Source organism: Schizophyllum commune (genome assembly GCF_000143185.2).
Source record: "Schizophyllum commune H4-8 unplaced genomic scaffold SCHCOscaffold_1, whole genome shotgun sequence".
Lineage (NCBI taxonomy): Eukaryota > Fungi > Basidiomycota > Agaricomycetes > Agaricales > Schizophyllaceae > Schizophyllum > Schizophyllum commune.
In genome coordinates, this window is record NW_026089538.1 from 2,454,384 (window position 1) to 2,472,413 (window position 18,030).

Genomic DNA, 18,030 nt, shown 5'->3' on the forward strand with positions numbered 1-18,030 from the left:
GGCGTACTTTCCCACGTGTCGCTTTGTTACTATTTGTCATCAGCTTCGACTGACTTCACCGTCAACTTGTCCTGAACGCCGACGACGATGGTGAGAATCATCATAAAGGGCGGTAAGTAACCTCATCTGCCCCCTCAAACTGCTTACTGACATGCTACATAGGTGTATGGAAGGTAAATGGAACGAAAGGGATTCCACAAGGCGCAAACTGACGCGTTTTGACAGAACACGGAGGATGAGGTGTTGAAGGCGGCCATTGCGAAGTATGGCAAGAATCAATGGTGCGTGGCTGGCAAATATACTGGGTAGGTTACTGAACTATTTGAAGGGCCCGAATCTCGTCTCTGCTGGTTCGGAAGACGCCCAAGCAGTGCAAGGCGCGTTGGTACGAATGGCTCGACCCCTCTATCAAGAAGACGGAGTGGTCGAAGGTGCGTTCCCTAGCGAATACCGGTGGCCTCAATGCTCACAATCACTCCAGACGGAAGACGAAAAGCTCCTCCACCTCGCCAAACTCATGCCTACCCAATGGCGCACCATAGCCCCGATCGTCGGTCGCACGGCCACGCAATGCCTCGAGCGCTACCAAAAGCTGCTCGACGAGGCCGAGGCGAAGGAGAACGAGGAGCTCGGTCTCGCTGGCCCGGGCGACGGCGGCGCCCCCTCCACCTCCGCCGACATCCGCCGCCTGCGCCCCGGCGAGATCGACCCCGACCCCGAGACGAAGCCCGCGCGGCCGGACCCGATCGACATGGACGAGGACGAGAAGGAGATGCTGTCCGAGGCCCGCGCGCGCCTCGCGAACACGCAGGGCAAGAAGGCGAAGCGCAAGGCGCGCGAGCGGCAGCTCGAGGAGGCGCGCCGCCTCGCCGTGCTGCAGAAAAAGCGCGAGCTGAAGGCGGCGGGCATCATCATGCGGTCGAAGACGAAGAAGAAGGGGATGGACTACAATGCGGATATCCCGTTCGAGAAGAAGCCTGCGGCTGGGTTCTATGACACGTCGGAGGAGCAGGCGCGTATAGCTGCGGCGCCTGTGGGTCAGTCGCTGCGTCGGCTTGAGAACAAGCGTAAGCCGGACGAGGAGGAAGCCGAGCGGAAAAAGCGCCAGCGCCGCGACAAGGACGGTCCCAAGGAGACCAAGTTTGTCGCTGCACGCGATGCGCAGATTCAGAAGCTCAAGGAGGCGGACTCTATCGGTCGGCGGCGCAAGCTCATGCTGCCGCCTGCTCAGGTCGGAGAGGCAGAGCTGGAGGATATCGTCAAGCTTGGTATGGCCAGCGAGAACGCGAAGGCTCTGGTCGAAGGCGGCACGGAAGCTAGCGGTCGCCTCCTTGGAGAGTACGATGGCTTGGAGAGCGCCAAGATGGCAAGAACACCTCGCACAGCAGCTCAGCGTATGTTCTCATTTACTTTACCCAACACTAAACTAACAATCTATACAGAGGATACCATCATGTCTGAAGCCAGAAATCTTCGCAATATGACCATGGCTCAGACCCCTCTTCTCGGCGACGAGAACACCCCCATGCACGAGCGTCCGGGAGGCGGTACTGGCTTCGAAGGTGCTACACCTCGCCACCAAGTTGCTGTGACCCCAAATCCTCTTGCGACTCCCCGCGAAGCCCAATTAACTGATGGCTCGGCCATCGGTGCGACTCCCCTTCGCACCCCACGGGACAACCTGTCCATCAACGTCGATGGCACCGTGGCGATTGCGCAAACCCCGCGCGACAAGCGACTTCGGGATACGTCCACGAAGCGGGCGCTTCGCGCTGGTTTCATGAGCCTGCCGAAGCCGGAGAATAACTTCGAGCTACTGGTGCCCGATGAGGAAGAGGAAGATGAGGGTGCAGAGGTGCCGATGTCGGAGGAGGATGCGGCAGAGCGCGATGCACGTCTCCAGCGGATTCGGGAAGAGGAGGAGCGCAAGGCGCTTGCGCGGCGGTCGCAGGCCGTCAAGCTCGGCCTCCCGCGGCCTGCGAATGTCGACCCCGCGGATCTCCTGGCGCGACTCAGTCTGGAGGAGGATGAGCAGGATGCGGAGACGGCTGCTGCGCAGCGCTTGGTGAATGCCGAGATGGCCGCGCTGCTAGCTCACGATGCTATTGCGCACCCTCTTCCGGGCACTTCGCATCCAGGATATACGCAATCCACATATGTGCCACCCGACGACGCAAGCATGGACGCGGCTCGCGCTGCCGTCCATGCCGAATTATCTTCCCTCGTCGGCTTCAACGGCGTCTCCCCGGAACAGCTACACGATGGCCTTCTAGCGCTCGTCAAGGCCGAACCGGTGGACGACAGTATATCTTGGGGTGTCGTCCGGCAATCCCTCGCCTACGACTCGGAGCGCCATATGTTCGTCGAGCCCTCTTCTCTCACCGAAGAGCAGCGCGCCTGGGGCTGGGCCGCGCTCCTCGCCGAAGCCCGGGACGCCATGACCAAGGGTGCACAGAAGGCGAGCAAGGCAGAGAAGAAGCTTGGGGTGCAGCTCGGCGGTTATCAGGCGCGATCTGGGGCATTGTCGAAGCGCGTCATGGACGCGTTCGACGGCTTGTTGCACCACAAGATCGAGCTGGAAAGCTTCTCTAAGCTTCTGGCGAACGAGAAGGTTGCGGGCCCTCGTCGCGTGGCGGCGCTCAAGGAGGAGACAGAGTACCTGGAAGGACGGGAGCGGAGACTGCAGGGCAGGTATGCGGAGCTGGACGCGGAGCGTCGCGAGGCAGAGGCGCGTGTGGCAGCCCTCGAGGAGAAGATTATGTTGGAGGCGGAGGCGCTGAACGAGGCTGCCCTTGCTGCGATGGAGGAGTGATCTTGTGTACTTATCATGCTGTTGCAGTGTGTAGCCTATATAGTGAACATGCAGCTCCCTGTACGCGTCTCGGTATACGGACTTGTGTGATGTGCATGCAGACAGCGCGCCCACACAAATATAGCCTGGGGATCCGCCGGTTGAGAGATTGCGCGCCTGGCGTCTGCCTCGAGGCAGGGGGCCAGGCGAGATGATCAGAGGCCCATTGAGTACAATTTGAGCAGTGCCTGCCTCTTGTCTCTTGATAACGACCCCCACGACCCCGCGATGCCTTACATCTCTGTGACGAACCCGACGTCTGTTTACGAGGTGCTTGCGCCACAGATCGTGACGACGACGATTTACCCGAGCTCGACGGCCTCCGCGACATCCACGCACCCGCACAGGCAGGTCGTCCCCATCGGCGCCATTGTAGGCGGCATCTGCGCGGGCGCCGCTGCCGCCTGCATCATCACGGCCGCCTGGATCCTCTGGGGGCGCTCGATCAAGCGCAAGCAGCTCAAGGAGCGCCAACAGGCGGTAAGCGCCCGCTCTTATACTTTAGTCACCCCCGCGCGCTAACCCCCACCAGGAGAAGGAGCAGCAGCTCTCCGAGAATACCAAGCGTAACGCTGGCCGATTCTCCACGCCCGGCCCAGCAGCGGGCTCATACCGCCCGCTCTTCGGCCTGCCTGAGTCGCGCAAGATCAAGTTCGCGCCCATAGATGAGAAGCCTCACTCCCCACATGCCGTTGCACGTCCCCCGACGCCCCCACCCTCGCCTCCCTCCAAGGATGACGCCCACGAGTCGCCGTTCGACGATGTTCATGAAGAGACCGACGTCAGCACCCCTTTGCCACCACCTCCTCCCCCTGCTCCGCGCCGGACCAGCACCCCACCTCCTCTGCGGTCCACCAAGGCTTCTCGCGACCTCGCCAGCGAAGCCAAGGAGGCTCCTCGCCATAGTCTTCGAAGCAAGGCCTCTGCCGCCAGCTCTGCGTCTATGTACTCGACAGCGAGTGGCGAGGCGCACCGCAACTCGAGGCTCTTCTCGCTGCCGGCCTGGGACCACACCTTCCTCCACCCGCGCTGGTCCGGATCATCGTTCGCAGCAAATATGCTGCCCAAGCGAGAGCGCACCGCGAGCAATCCTCCCCCACCGCTGCCCGAGCCAGTCCCGGATTACAAGAACATCGGGGTCGCGCGATAGACGTGCAACGAACTCTGTACTCTTTGACTTCTGAAGGACGTGTATGGACTTTTGTACGAAACTAACGGACCTAACCTTATTGCCTTATACTTACTGACCCTTATTGACCCTCTTGTGGTTTATGTCGACCCCATGGACTTTTGCGAACGGAATAGCCTTCTTCGGATACTGATTGATTCAGGGACGCTTCTCCGAATGGCCACTGTCGTAATGTCGGTCGCTCTGTTGAGTAATTATGTTGTGTTCTCGGTGCATTTCTTGCGAATGAACTCGCCAACTCAACTTCGAAGGTGCGTATTTATCACACCACTGCTACACGCTTCAATCGTGATATAGCGTCTCATGTGCCTCTTCGGGATGTCGACACTATCGCAAGCTGCTGTGATCTTGCCGTTTCTACACATTTCAGGAGACGCAGCGCTGTAGACCTTCGACTGGGGCTTCAACATCCTGGTGGTCACAGTAACGATAACGTGACCAGAAGTCAACTGTGACATAACACCAGAAGGTAATCCTAATTCGATTACGGACGCGTCGCGTCCGTGACTGTCTATTTCCGCGTCGAGACCGACAAAGAAACTTGAAGAAGGTCGACATATCCAACGTGACGCTGAACCTCTACACCTGGGCCGACTTCCGCTTCCCGACCAACTTTAAGGTGCTCCGCGCTGGCGCGTTGCATCTATTTTTCAAGGTGTATTCGCTCAAGGAAGATTAGGTTCGTGTCGCTATGTGTTCTCCTTGCTTTCGCTGTTGTCCTCTCGCCTGCGATCTCCCTGTCGTCCTTCATCCTCGTCGTCTTCCTTGCTGTCGTTCTCATTCTCCTTCTCGTCTCTTTGCTTTTAGTATCATCATCCTTCTTGCTCGCTGACTTTTTCTCTTCGTCAGAGTCGGGTGGGGGGAGGCGTGCGATTGATCCGAGGCGCAGTTGAGTTTGGTCTTCGTTCTTTGGTCCTGCAGTAGAGCTGACTTCATTCGAGCAAGCGAAGCGGACGAGCACAGCGAGGAGTCGGCATAGAGTTGACAAAGACATCATAAGGAGAGACTTGTAGCGGGAAGGAGGCGAGACGCGGCGCGGCATATAGTTTGGCGATAATCATTGCGAGAGATGCATCCTTTGCTCTATCTTCACCTCGTCTTTTGTATGCTACGCTTGTGCTGCCTTTACCCTTGCAAGGCACGATCAGTAGCCGCGAGATATCAAGTTATGGCTGGTAGTTGAAGGTACACATGAGAAAGCTCTCCTTTGCGTTATGCGTCGAGTTCCGCCTGGGGTGCATTAGGAATTGACCAAGGTGTATACGCACTGCATAGTTCAGAATGCTTGTCTCTTAAGAGCGAGCTGAGCGACAGCCACTTGACCAAAATCAGCTTCACAAAGCCAAAAATCGCGCCGAGAGTTGGTCGAGAGCAAGGTGGGGGACGGACCGGGGAGTCGGAACGGGAACAAGGACCGATCGAATTCACGTGATGTCATCACTTGTCCTCCCCGTCAACGTTCACCGCGTCCACACTCTCCGCCGCGATGGGTGCCGGCCAGTCCAGGGCAGAGCCGTCAGAGAAGATATTCAGAAATGAGACTCCCATCCAGGTCGGCCCCCTCGCCGTTCCTTCTCCCCGTCACTCACCTCCCGCAGTTCTCCGGCGACGTCGTCAACTCCCTCGCGGATCGTTCCGCCGCCACCGACCCGACGCCCGAGCGCCAGGCGACCATAGACGAGCACATCCGCGGGCGCATCAACTCGGAGCTCTCCCGCTTGCGTGCGGAGGAGGAGAATGTGCAGTCTGAGATCGCGCGCGCACTCGAGAAGGAGAACCTCGACCGCGAGCGCGGCATGGCCGGCGACGCGGAGGAGGCGGGTGGGGTGAAGAGCAGCGCGGCGTTGATGGGCGACTTGGAAGAGATCCGCTCGAAGGTAGACCGCTTCAAGGAGCGCCGCGGGCTGAAGGACTTCCCGACTGTGAAGGCTGGTGCGGAGGCTGTCGCGGAGTGCTATCGGTGCGTGTACTAGCTATTTTTTTCGGCCTCGTATCTGACGATAATCATAGGAAAAACCCAACAACGCCGCTGGATTGCTGGCGAGAGGTAGAGCACTTCAAGGGTGCAGTCTTGCAGGCGGAGCGGGTATGTTGCGAACACTCTACTTCCCATGCCGATGGCTAACCAAGAAAAATAGGAATTCTTCAATAGCTTACAGTACTAGACGGGCACTGAATGAATGTCTATCATTCTTTTGGTTCTGAGTACCCGGAGCAGGACGAGCGCCAACAGTCGCTGCACAACCCCCTCTTGCAATGGGTCGGCTCGATGCTCCCGGTAATTGTTTTGCAGGCAGCTTGAGAACGATAATGCACCCAGATTGTTACGAGGAGAAGGCACAGAAATAACGGTCTCATTCAATTCACAAGCCTTTTATCAAGCAATGTGAACATTGCGCAGCTATCCAGCAAGCGACCCCATTGTCTCCACTGGTTTTCCTGTCCGTTTATCCTGCTGTATGTGTCCATGCTCAAGCAACCTTGAGAGGCAATGAGGGGAAAGCGCTCGTGGTCAGCGTGAAGACTCACCAGTCCGGCTCAATCTCTGTCAATATCCGTATCCTGAAGCAGCTCGTCAGTTGATTATGCACGCAAGCGCTAGCGTTTGTCGCTCACTGGGTTTTCTTCGTCTCCTCCATTTCATGGAAGATCACCCATCCGGTCCGCGGTTTCCTTGTGAACAGCACCGATGTCGGATGCACATGTAACGTCTAAAACCATCCTTCAGCTCTCTTGGCCCCATCGACAGAAGTCGAGAACGTACCTGATTCCCTCTGACCGACCTGTACGTCCCATCTGGCATCCACCGCGCGGCATTCCTGTAGTATCCTGACACTAAGCACTTCCTCACCCGCACCGCATCCCCCTCGCAGCTCTTCAGCGGCAGCCCGAAGCGCTGCATGTACTTCTTGAGCTGCGAGCGGATCGACATTGCGCGGGACATAGCACGGAAGGACAGCGCATGCGAACGACACCAGCCCGCAGATTTCCCGTAGCGCACGAATGCGTTGTAGGCGTTCAGAAGGGTGATATGATCCTACACAGTCAGTGTTAGCATCTTGCTCACCCTCGCAAAACCACAAACTATCGCTCACCCCCTCCTCCGCCGTAAACTTTCTCCTCTCCAACTCCGCCAACGCCCCCGGCGCCCCATCCGGAATCACGAACGCATCCTGAATCGCCGTCATCGCCGCAATCGTCAAAATCTCCTCCCCACATCCATACTCCTTCGAGCTGAACAGCATCCGCGCCAGCCCGACCTCCACCGGACACTCCGCCACCCTCTCACCGGTGGGCGTCATCCGCCCGTCCTCGCCGATCATGCCCGTGGCCACCAGTCCTTCGAGCGCGCGCAGGACGCTCTCTGCTGGCGGCGCCGTCACCCACTCGAACTTCATTAGGTCGTCGATGCCGAGGGCCTTCAACTGGAGGATGTGCGTCGTCATGTCGGTCCGGGCGATTTCTGGAGGCGTGCTGAGGGGGAGGGTGGCAAAGGCGGCTTCAGTGTAGAGGCGGTAGCAGACACCGGCCGACGTGCGCCCGGCACGTCCGGCGCGTTGAGTGGCGGAGGCGACGGAGACGGGTACCGTGGCAAGGGAGGCGAGAGCTGTGGTGGGGTTATAGGTGCGGATCTAGGCATGCAAGTTAGATTCCAGGTTTCTTGCCGTAGGGGGGCATTACTTACCTTCACAAATCCACTGTCCACAACGTACTTGATGCCGTTTATCGTGACGCTCGCCTCCGCTATATTCGTCGAGACAACCACCTTTCGCGTTCCCGGAGCAGCCCGCTCGAAGACAGCCATTTGTTCCTCTGTCGAAAGACCTGCATGCAGCGCCAGCGGTACCAGCCTGTCCCTGCCTTTGGGCATGGTCGGCAGAAGCTCAGAAAGCTCCTCCAAACATCGCTCGATCTCCTCTCGCCCTGTCAAAAAGACCAAAATGTCTCCAGGACCGTGCTGGATACGGTTACAAGTCAGCTTTTCGCAACTCACAAGTGTGAACCACACACCGCACCTTCAGATGGATATCCCCCACCACCTCCGCCGCCTTCCTCACATAGTCCGGCACAGGCTCCTTCAGATAGGCCACCTCCACGGGGAACATCCTTCCCTCCAAACTCGCTATGGCAGCCTCATCGTCCCCGGCGGGCGTGTTCGCGCGGAAGTACTCCAGGAACGTCGTCGCGTCAACGGTTGCGGATGAGACAATGAGACGTAGCTCAGGACGTCTTCGTCGGATTCTATGAGGGGGATAGCATCAGGTTGGAAAGGGTCGCAGGGAGGACAGACGCACCCTACTTTTTGAGCACGCCGAGCAGGAGGTCGGTGTAGACGCTGCGCTCATGGACTTCGTCGATCTATAGATAAAGACAATATGATGAGTATGTGAGCGTATGTGCGGGCCTGTGTGGACGCAGAAGGGATGAATAAATGACGAGGAACTGACCATGATCACGCTATAGCGTGTGAGGAGCGGGTCGACGAGCGTTTCGCGGAAGAGCATGCCGTCCGTCATGTAGAGGATTCGCGTCCTCTCCTTGTCGCTGACATCCTCGAAACGGATGGTGTATCCCACCTAGCCTTTGTGGTCAGCCTGCATATACATATTCAACGAACCCAGCTACGTACCTCGTCCCCCAGCACCGATCCCACTTCGTTCGCTACCCTCCCTGCAACTGATGTCGCTGCCACGCGCCGCGGCTGCGTGCACGCAATGACTCGTCCATCCGCCGCCCATCCGGCTTCGTATAGATACTGTGGTAGCTCTGCGTACTGTCAATGTGCAAGTCCCCGATCGCCAGCATATACCCAGCTCACGCGTCGTCTTCCCACACCCCGTCTGCCCGACCACTATGGTCACCCCATGCTTCTCCACGCAGTACAGTAGCTTGTCCCCTACATACCCATTCGCATTGGCTTCACTCTACCCACCACAATGATCTTACACACTCACTATGCTTGTAGATCGGGAGATGTTCCCTCTGCGCCTGGATCGACAGCGACGCGTACGCAGGGGCAGATTGTATCACATTCCCTTCTGTTTCTGTCTCGCGGTCAAGGGAGCTGCCAGGTCCCGCAGTCCCTGGCTTCCAGAACTTGAGTCCGCCGCCGGACATGGTGATGAGCGCGCTTGACAGGATGTGCAGAAGGCTATCGGGGCACCGGTCCGAGGATCAGCTTCCACTTTGGACGCGACTGTCAGCCTCACCCGCAGAAGACTCAGAGAAATTGACTTGGAGCGACGGACAATGCTCAGCAGTGGAAGAGAGGTGCGCAATGGAGGACAGCACACGGTATCACCTCATCAAAGTGCTCCAAGTCCAAGTCGAAGACGCGTTGAGCCTGATTCCCGGTCCGGAGGGCGCGTGGCTGCACAGCCACAGACACGCGCCACTGCCAAACAAGCACCCACGCGTCGCGAAATTCAACAAACATTCAGTAAACAAACCCCTGTGGGCGCACTGCCACCTCCCTTTACTTCCGCCATGGGTATATAGTTCGGCGGCTCTCTCCCTTTCGAACCGTGGACTGTGTGGCAAGCTCCCCGTACGAGGCGTCCCTCGGGGCGTTCTTCATCGGAGTCGGGTATGTGGGGGCACGGGTTGGCGGTTATGGCCGGGCGGCTTGGGGGTTGGGGGCAACCTCAGTCCAGGTCGCCATGTCATCCGCCTGGCCCTGTTTCTCACTCCTGGCATGCGCGGCGGCCTGCAAGATCGGGGCCTTCGTGAGGAGTAGTGGAGGCGGCGTCTGGACTCGAGCTGGATGTGCGTTGAAGCGTTATAGTCATCGTTCCTGAACCCTTGACGCTTTCTGCGTTCCTCTTCAAGGTGGGTTTCTAGGTGTATCTCTCTGACTATCGCTGACACGCTCGCAGGCTTATGTGCTCACCGCGTTGGCCGACCATGTACTCATGGGCTGGCACTGTTCTCCTTCAAGTGATGCGGTTTCGCCCCTCACACCCCGCTCCTACTGACCCTGTGTGCCAGCTTCGATTTCGACGGCGGTACGAGAGTCCTCTGGATCATGGACGGTCTACCAATTTGTTGCCTCGTTATTTGCTATGCATGTCGTACCGCTCCCGCTCTCTGTCTGTCCGACGTGCTGCTGTCTGTTGTACTGACATCTCGTTTGTCCAATGAAATGCGTCCCCGCCGGCTTTCCTTCATCCTTCCTGTGTCCGCACCCGCAAGCTACCATCTCCTCCCCCCTTACATCCGTCGCAACCCTCCAACTCTTTCAACATCTCCGCGTCCTGTTCCCGACCTTCGTCGCAGACGACCTCCCTCTCTCCTCAAAACGGAGCGACCGAGGAGGGGATGTAGAGCATTGAGTCCTCCCTCCCTCCCTATCATCTCCTCTCCCTCTACACCTTCCCTGTACAAGAGGCTGAGCTAGCGAGACATCTGGAGCGCCATGATATACCGGGATGCTCAGAAATCTTGAGCAATCGTTTATAAAGATCCAGAATAAATTGAAGGGATGTAGATGAACACGAGTACTGAAATTCTTCAGAGGGTCTCTGACGGCAGGCTCACGCCAAGCACTATGTTAACCGAATATTCCATCCACGAAAGTCGACTGAAAGCTTTCCATATCGGGAACAAGGCCATCCCAATCCGCTCGAATAGTCACAAGCAGGGCATCCGAGGACACTCGTAGCACCCGACATTGCCGTTTCAAGGGGAGGAGAAACGAGAGTCGAGACTGCCAAGGGCAGTCACAAACCGTGGCAGTTCCTAAGGTCATTGGAGGAGCGAAGTAAGAGACCTAAGAGGCGAGACCTCCAAGGTCTCCGAAGATGGGCGAAGATCGAGCACACTTGGTGCCGGCGGAGTCCCTGCTTGAATACATATCTATACATACTCGGCGGACCTTGGCGAAGATCGGTATTCCTATTACAAGCGGTGAGCGTCGAGAGGGTACGTACTGACCTCGACGGGTCCCCATCCCATCCACAGCGGTTGAACTCGAAGCGACTTCCTCCACGACCTCAAGCAGCTGCGAAAGATGATGTTTCCACACAAGTACATTTTAGCTTCTCATTAGTACATCGTACAACATTGTGATTATCTTCCCGTCTATGCGTGCACCCAGCGTCTATGGTTGAATAAGAATAAGTGGGTCGCGCGCTCCCTCACAGCTTCGGTTGCTTCTCGCAGCTCAGTCACTGCTTCTCGGAGAGCTCGGCGACACCAGGGAGGGTCTTGCCCTCGAGCAGCTCGAGCGACGCACCGCCGCCGGTGGAGACGTGGCTCAGCTTGCTCTCCGCGCCGTACTTCGCAACCACCGTCGCCGTGTCACCGCCGCCGACGATGACGGTGGCGCCCTTCGCGGCAGCCTCAACGGTTGCCTCGAGCAGCGCCTTCGAGCCCTCGGCGAACGCGTCGAACTCGAAGACACCCGGGGGACCGTTCCAGAGGATGGTCTTCGCCTCGAGCACCGTCTTGCGGAACGCCTCGCGCGACTTGGGTCCCGCATCGAGACCCATCCAACCCTCGGGGATGCCCTCCTCCTGGGTGGCGTAGCCGACCTTGGCGTCCTTGTCGAACTTGTCGGCGGTGACGAAATCGGTGGGGAAGGTGATCTTGATGTTCTTGGCCTTGGCCTTCTCGATGAGGGCGGCGACCTTTTGGGAGCCGGCCTCGTCAAAGAGGGAGTTGCCGATCTGGAAGGGGAGGTGAGACGAAGTGGGCATGCTCAAGGGATTTTCCTTACGGAGACGTTCTCGAGGGTCTTCTTAAAGGTGAAGGCCATACCGCCGCCGATGATGAGAGAGTCGACCTTGTCGAGCATGTTCTCGATCAGCTGGATCTTGTCCGAGACCTTCGCGCCGCCGAGGATGGCGAGGAAGGGACGCTCGGGGTGCTCAAGCGCCTTGGCGAAGTACTCGAGCTCCTTCTTGACGAGGAAGCCAGAAGCACGCTGCGGCAGCTTGACACCGACCATCGACGAGTGCGCACGGTGTGCAGTGCCGAAGGCGTCGTTCACGTACACATCGCCGAGCTTGGTAAGGCCCTCGCGGAAAGCGGCGACCGCAGCGGGGTCAGCCTTGGTCTTCGTGCCGTCCTTGTTCTTGACGGAACCCTCCTCCTCGATGTGGAAGCGAAGGTTCTCGAGGAGGATGACGGAGCCAGTGGGTGCGTTGGCAACGGTCGCCTCAACCTCAGGGCCGACACAGTCCGAGGCGAAGATGACGGGTTTCGAGAGCTGCTTCTCGAGCTCGGCCGCGACGGGCTTGAGCGAGTACTTCTCGATCACCTTGCCATCGGGGCGGCCAAGGTGGGACATGAGGACGATCTTGGAAGCGCCTGATGGGTGCCGATGAGGGGGGCATTCTTGATGGGTAGGAGCGCAGACTTACCATTCTCGATGGCATACTTGATGGTGGGGAGGGCGGCGACGATGCGCGCGGGGTTGGTGATCTTGCCCTCCTGGATGGGGACGTTGAAGTCGACGCGGATGAGGACGCGCTTGCCCTTGAGGTCGAGGTCGGTGATGGCGAGCTTGTTGGAGAGCGACATGTTTGTTTTTCTGAGGATAGCGACGGAGCAGCTGGCGCGCCTCTTATACCGCCCCGGAGACGGACCGGCCCGCGGCCTGGGCCGGCCGATGGCGGGCGATTCGATGATGTGGTGCATTGGTCGTGCAGCTGCCCCGACCGCCGTCGACCGCGAAGACGAGTCTTGACCGTGCCTACCGCACGCTCGTATTCATCCAGTCCAGTCCATCCAGTCCCGCAATAGTCCCCCTGCCGCCATGGCAGAACCGCAGGACGCACCGAACTCGCTCGGCCTCGACTTCCAGCAGACACCCACATCGCCACCAGAATCCAAGGCGACGACGGAGGGTACCACAGATGGTGGCGTGGCTGAAGATGCAGGCAAGCAGCAAGCAAAGAAGGAGCGCGTCCAGCCATATGTGAACCCCGAACGCGTCAAGACGGGCGGCGCGCAGAGGGTGTGTGCGACGAACGCGACGCGACTTGCCCAGCTCACATCGCGTATAGGACAAGCCCAGCGACGAGGCGCTCGCGGAGAAGATGGCGCGCATGCGCGAGCAGAACGAGAAGATCAAGCAGCGTCGCGCGGTGAGGCGTGTCGCCCCCGCCGCTCGCTCGTAATCTCATCCCCCGCAGGACGTACAGGCCGACGAGGCCGCGTTCAAGAAGACGCAGGAGGCAGAGCAGCAGCAGCGCGCACGCATCAAGAAGGTCCAGGAGAATGTTGATCGTATGTGACGAATGCTGCTATGGTGGGGTATCCGCTCACGTACACGCCAGGTTCACGGGAAGCGAACGCGGCGCGCAAGATGGCCAAGGTGCAAAACCGCGAGTGGGATGCGGACAAGCGCGGGGGACCCAAGGCTCGAGGAGGTGGACCTCAGAAGGATGCGCCTGGCAGCCCAGCGGCCGAGGGTGCTTCCGCGACTCCAGCAGAGGACACTCCGGGTTCCCCGGAAAATGCTCCAAGTGAGGCGTCGGGTGCGGACTCGGACAGGTGGGCTCGCGGGCGCGGCGCGCCCGGGGGCCGTGCTCGTGGAGGTCGTGGTGGGCGTGGAAGGGGCGGGCGTGGTGGACGCGGTGGAGCCAATGGCCCAGCTTCACCTTCTTCTGAAGCCGCTCCGACACCGGCCACTGAATCATAGCGCTGGCAAGACCCAAGAGCTATACATGTACTGACCTCATTTGCTTGTTTTCTCGATACCTGCTCTGAACCACGGGTGGAATTGCTGTGTTTACCCTTATAATTCACGATTCTGCGATGACATTGGTGGATGCACCGAGACGGGTAACATCTCTCAGGTGAGTGGTGGATGAGCTCCGGGTGCTTGCTGGTCTCAAAATTTGACAGAACGCCGCGAATATTGCCCTACCGACCCTTAACGGGGTTTGCAACAAAATCGGTCAAAGCGGCCAAAGGTGCCGGGCAATGCAACACCCCAGCCCGAGCCCGCTCATCCTCCGTTCGCTTGGATATTTGGCATATGGGTAGAGCGCGCTGCGCTCATAGCATCTGCAAATCTTTATGTTAGACGGAGCTCGAAATGTCAAGATAGAAAATGAGAGGCGTTCTCGGCAAATACCGAAACTGTTGCATTGTGCATCGGCGACTGTTGCGCAACAATTTCCTAGGTTCCTCTACCCTGAAGGCCACCAAAGTTGGAGGATCCGTTCACGCTATGGTATTGGACAGCTCTACCAAGTCTCGTAAAATTCTAAGGCAAAACAGTCGAGAAAATGCCCAGATTCTGAAAGTGTTGCAAACCCCGTTAAGGGTCGGTATATACTGATTCGCGAGTGCATATGCTGCAGTAGGCTACGAGCGCTACTGCAGGATACGGTGTACTGTGTACTAGCTGCCCCCCTTCCAATAGTTATGTAACAGCAGAATGAAACATCTCTGCGCATATATATCTTGTTTTTAAGGTTGTCATCATGGTGAGCCTGCGCGCAACGCTTGGTTCGGCGGTGCGAAGTACTCAGTTTTATTCCTCAACGCATCCCCATAAGGAAGGCATTGTGGTCGCCGGATCACCGGGCCGAGTCTGAAACTTCTCCGCGCTTTTTCGTCGAAGGGGGGATCATCAACCTACACGACGATGGGTCGCGGAATCCTGCTGACGGCGAACCTGCCGCAGCTACAGAACCTCATTAAGCGCGACCCCGCAGCGTACAAGGAGGAATTCCTTCAGCAGTGGAACCACTACAACTCCGTACGCCAGATCTTCGACATCAACCCTGATGAGCACGCCCAGCACTTGCGCGAGCTCGTCAGCTTCATCGCGCAAGTAGCGACCTGTTACCCAAAGGAGACGGCAGAGTTCCCCCAGCAGATTGCGATGCTGCTACTTGAGAGCTATGGCTCTTTGGCGCCCGAGATCAGGAAGACGCTTGTGCAGAACCTAGTTATGCTCAGGAATAAGGGTGTCATCACGTCGATCGAGTGAGTACCTCATCCCCCTCAGTCTTACTGTGTGTACTGACAAGGATACAGGCTGCTGAAGACTCTCTTCCCCCTTCTCCCCCGCACGACCTCGTCGACGCTACGCGCGTTCATCCGCAAGACGATCCTGGCGGACATCCGATCGGCGAACCTGCGCTCGAAGAACCACAAGCTCAATCGCGCGGTCCAAGCTATGCTCTTCGGCATGGTCGAGCGCGGCATGGACGGCGAGGTGCTGGGCGATCGGGGAAAGCTGCGCGCCGCCGCGGGACCCACCGCTGAACGCTCTGCGCACAACGGGGACGAGGCCATGTGGGCTGTCGTGCTGACGAAGGAGCTCTGGAAGAAAGGCATCTGGTATGTGACTGTGCTTCAGGAAAAAGCAAGGAGGTAGCTAACATGCTATAGGAACGACACCAAGACCGTCTCCATCGTCGCCCTTGGCTGCTTCCACCCCGTCATGAAGGTCCAGAGCGCCTCTGTGCACTTCTTCCTCGGCAGCGACGACGAAGACGAGGACTCCGACGACGAGGACGCCATCCCCGACATCAAGTCCCTCCAGCACCAGCGCGAGATTAAAAAGAAGACGCGCAGCATCGACCGCAAGCTCGAAAAGCAGGCCAAAAAGGCGAAGAAAAAGCGGCAGCAGAAGAGTAACGCCACGTCGACGAACTTCCCTGCGCTGCAGCTGCTCAATGACCCGCAGAGCTTCGCGGAGAAGCTGTACGACAACTTGAACCGCTACGACAAACGCTTCTCGCTCGAGCACAAGCTGTTGCTTATGCAGTTGCTATCGAGGGTCGCGGGATACCACAAGCTCTGCGTGCTGGGCTTCTACACGTACATTGTGCGCTACCTCACCCACAAACAACTTCGCGTGCCCGCCATCCTCGTAGCGCTCGCACAGAGCGTGCACTCGTTGACGCCACCCGACGCACTGTTGCCGGTCGTACGCAAAATTGCGGACGAGTTCGTGCACCCGGGTGTCGCGAGCGAGGTCATCGCGGCGGGCTTGAACTCCATCAGGGAGGTGTGCAGGCGGCAGCCGTGGGCCATGGAGGAGGATCTGTTGGGCGACTTGGTGGAGTATAGGAAGAGCAGAGATAAGGCAGTTACTGCAGCAGCCAGAGGTGTGCTGCAGCTGTATCGGGAGGTGAATCCGAGTATGCTGCAGAGGCGAGAGAGGGTGAGTCCAATCAACTTATCCTGATTGCCTTTGCTAACATATATGTAGGGCAAAACTGCTGCCATGGGGCTTGCAGAAGGCTCGCAACCCTTGCCCTTCGGTCACACTGCTGACGCGGCGGTCGACATTGAGGGTCTTGCTGTACGTATTCTCTACCCTATTCAGGCATGTCACTCATGGCCCTATAGCTTCTTGAAGACCATCTACAAAAACTCCGGGATGAAGAGAACGGCGACGTCAACACAGAGGACGCCGACGCGAAAGCCTGGGAGCAGTGGGAGGTCGCGTCGGACTCTGACTCGGATTCGGACTCAGATTCGTCTGGCTGGATCAATGTGGACAGCGACAATGCTGAGGACATCGTCGTCAGCGACAGTGAGGATGAAGCAGAGGAGGCGGCTGCCAAGACCGCCGCTGCAGCCGAGTTGGAGGCAGCCGAGAACAGGATATCAACGCTGGCAACAACGAAGGTTCGTCTTTGGCTGGACATTGCTTGCATCTCCCTGACCATACATCAGATCCTCACCCCTGCCGACTTCGCCCTCCTCGCCGACCTCCGCGTCCAAGCCGCCACAAAAGCTGTCGAGGCCGGCGGCGGAACCAAGGCCAAACGCAAGCTCGCCGCCCTTGAAGCCGCGAAAAAGGCCGCCACCGAGGTCTCCACCGCCGAGGACACCTTCGTCTCCGAGAACGACATTCTCGGGCCGCGCAAGCGCGCGAAGCAGGACTACGCGGAGCGCATGGAGAGCATCCAGCGCGGGCGCGAGGGCCGCGAGAAGTACGGGTCGCTCAAGGGGAAGAAGAACAAGGAGGCGCCGAGCAGCTCGACGAACCGGGAGAAGGCGCGCAATAAGCCGATCATGATGATCATGAGCAGTGGCGCGGTGAGGGGGAAGAAGAAGGCGAGCTTGAGGCAGAAGCAGCAGAAGTTGAGGGCGCATATCGAGAGGGGGAAGAAGGCGTATCATTGAGGGACAGGTTGTGGAGTTGGTTGTGCATTGTGGGTGTATTGGTACTGTACATGTCTTGTTGTATGGTGCAGGGGTAGGGTATCTTGCCCGATTACTCTTCCTGCTTTCTCAAGCCGGACAAGTCCTTTGTGGCTCTGGACGTTTGGTCAGCAAGTCATCCTCCGAACGCAAACCTGGACTCACTCTACTGGTACACCGAAGACATCCACTGCATCGACCCTCGTTTCGTCCCCTCCTCCCTGGTTCGAAGCAATGAATATCTGCGGATGGGGTCAGTCACATTTAGCCTTCCTGCACATCCAACGCGCCACATACGTGCAAGCTGTTGACGGACTGGAATCGCACGAAGCGCAGCTGGATCGGCTTCCCCTGGCGCACGTCGTCCTCGCTCAACTCCAGCGTCTGCGCGACCTCCCCATCCGACGCGTCCTCCACGTCCTCAAAACCGATGTTGGGCCGGTTCACGAAGAGCTTGATCAGCTTCGGTCCCTGCGACGCGTTCGCGGTGTGAATCACGAGCGAGCGGATGCGCACGGCCTGGTTGAACTGGGGAACAGGGTGTATGAGCTGGCATGGCGCGCCACGAACGTGTGAGAGGGGTCAGCTTACGGTAATGTTCAGGACGAGCTGCTCGTCGGCGTCGCTCAGCAGGTACTTTGCACTGTCCTTTGAGCGCGTCTTGCCAGCGAGGATGGACTTTGCGGTGTGTTCTTGGGCTATGTGAGAGCTTGTCGCGTTCCGGACACGCTGAACACACCGTCGTTCTCATTCAAGCAATTCAACTGAGAAAGATCGAGAAGATCCAACAGCGAGACCTGCGCCAGTGTCAGCGTCGAGCACAGTGCGCGCTACACGGTCGCTGACATCGTGTGCGTCTTTGGACATGGTG

The 18,030-nt window shown here is 58.4% G+C and overlaps 10 protein-coding genes across 10 annotated transcripts; 5 read left to right on the forward strand and 5 right to left on the reverse strand.

The window, feature by feature from the left end:
• Positions 1-65: 65 nt before the first annotated feature.
• Positions 66-2,952, forward strand: SCHCODRAFT_02606814 (uncharacterized protein). Its single transcript, XM_003035850.2, has 6 exons — positions 66-112; positions 163-173; positions 226-281; positions 329-431; positions 482-1,394; positions 1,443-2,952. Exons 1-6 carry the CDS (start codon positions 88-90, stop codon positions 2,810-2,812), a joined length of 2,478 nt encoding a protein of 825 aa, XP_003035896.1. The 5' UTR covers positions 66-87; the 3' UTR covers positions 2,813-2,952.
• A 50-nt stretch (positions 2,953-3,002) lies between these two features.
• Positions 3,003-4,253, forward strand: SCHCODRAFT_02606817 (uncharacterized protein). Its single transcript, XM_003035849.2, has 2 exons — positions 3,003-3,331; positions 3,384-4,253. Exons 1-2 carry the CDS (start codon positions 3,080-3,082, stop codon positions 3,999-4,001), a joined length of 870 nt encoding a protein of 289 aa, XP_003035895.1. The 5' UTR covers positions 3,003-3,079; the 3' UTR covers positions 4,002-4,253.
• Positions 4,254-4,629: 376 nt separating this feature from the next.
• Positions 4,630-5,149, reverse strand: SCHCODRAFT_02606824 (uncharacterized protein). Its single transcript, XM_050344234.1, has one exon. The coding sequence runs from the start codon at positions 5,080-5,082 to the stop codon at positions 4,684-4,686; it is 399 nt and encodes a 132-aa protein (XP_050202945.1). The 5' UTR covers positions 5,083-5,149; the 3' UTR covers positions 4,630-4,683.
• Positions 5,150-5,526: 377 nt separating this feature from the next.
• SCHCODRAFT_02485476 (uncharacterized protein) lies at positions 5,527-6,205 on the forward strand (the record flags this gene model as incomplete). Its single annotated transcript, XM_003035848.2, has 4 exons — positions 5,527-5,592; positions 5,639-6,000; positions 6,051-6,126; positions 6,179-6,205. The coding sequence occupies 4 exons, from the start codon at positions 5,527-5,529 to the stop codon at positions 6,203-6,205; spliced, it is 531 nt and encodes a 176-aa protein (XP_003035894.1).
• Positions 6,206-6,652: 447 nt separating this feature from the next.
• Positions 6,653-9,158, reverse strand: SCHCODRAFT_02661605 (P-loop containing nucleoside triphosphate hydrolase protein; the record flags this gene model as incomplete). The annotated part of the gene is made up of 10 exons (XM_003035030.1): positions 6,653-6,751; positions 6,805-7,077; positions 7,136-7,672; positions 7,726-7,998; positions 8,057-8,282; positions 8,341-8,399; positions 8,489-8,617; positions 8,671-8,807; positions 8,860-8,937; positions 8,996-9,158. 10 exons carry the CDS (start codon positions 9,156-9,158, stop codon positions 6,653-6,655), a joined length of 1,974 nt encoding a protein of 657 aa, XP_003035076.1.
• Positions 9,159-9,426: 268 nt separating this feature from the next.
• SCHCODRAFT_02606833 (uncharacterized protein) lies at positions 9,427-10,180 on the reverse strand (the record flags this gene model as incomplete). Its single annotated transcript, XM_050344235.1, has 2 exons — positions 9,427-9,869; positions 10,027-10,180. A coding segment is annotated over one exon (255 nt), but the record flags the coding sequence as incomplete, so codon positions are not given.
• Positions 9,906-10,513, forward strand: SCHCODRAFT_02027008 (uncharacterized protein). The gene has a single exon (XM_050341560.1). The coding sequence runs from the start codon at positions 10,066-10,068 to the stop codon at positions 10,435-10,437; it is 372 nt and encodes a 123-aa protein (XP_050202947.1). The 5' UTR covers positions 9,906-10,065; the 3' UTR covers positions 10,438-10,513.
• A 328-nt stretch (positions 10,514-10,841) lies between these two features.
• On the reverse strand, positions 10,842-12,999 carry SCHCODRAFT_02606836 (phosphoglycerate kinase). Its single transcript, XM_003035029.2, has 3 exons — positions 12,404-12,999; positions 11,758-12,350; positions 10,842-11,707 (listed from the first exon to the last, which is right to left on the reverse strand). Exons 1-3 carry the CDS (start codon positions 12,561-12,563, stop codon positions 11,207-11,209), a joined length of 1,254 nt encoding a protein of 417 aa, XP_003035075.1. The 5' UTR covers positions 12,564-12,999; the 3' UTR covers positions 10,842-11,206.
• Positions 13,000-13,081: 82 nt separating this feature from the next.
• Positions 13,082-17,141, forward strand: SCHCODRAFT_02481502 (SDA1-domain-containing protein; the record flags this gene model as incomplete). The annotated part of the gene is made up of 11 exons (XM_003035847.2): positions 13,082-13,129; positions 13,178-13,271; positions 13,322-13,588; positions 14,174-14,316; positions 14,468-14,479; positions 14,680-14,984; positions 15,036-15,341; positions 15,393-16,170; positions 16,219-16,311; positions 16,359-16,640; positions 16,689-17,141. 11 exons carry the CDS (start codon positions 13,082-13,084, stop codon positions 17,139-17,141), a joined length of 2,781 nt encoding a protein of 926 aa, XP_003035893.1.
• A 91-nt stretch (positions 17,142-17,232) lies between these two features.
• On the reverse strand, positions 17,233-18,026 carry SCHCODRAFT_02485332 (DUF1000-domain-containing protein; the record flags this gene model as incomplete). The annotated part of the gene is made up of 6 exons (XM_003035028.2): positions 17,233-17,275; positions 17,325-17,401; positions 17,457-17,687; positions 17,751-17,851; positions 17,899-17,956; positions 18,006-18,026. The coding sequence occupies 6 exons, from the start codon at positions 18,024-18,026 to the stop codon at positions 17,233-17,235; spliced, it is 531 nt and encodes a 176-aa protein (XP_003035074.2).
• Positions 18,027-18,030: the final 4 nt, after the last annotated feature.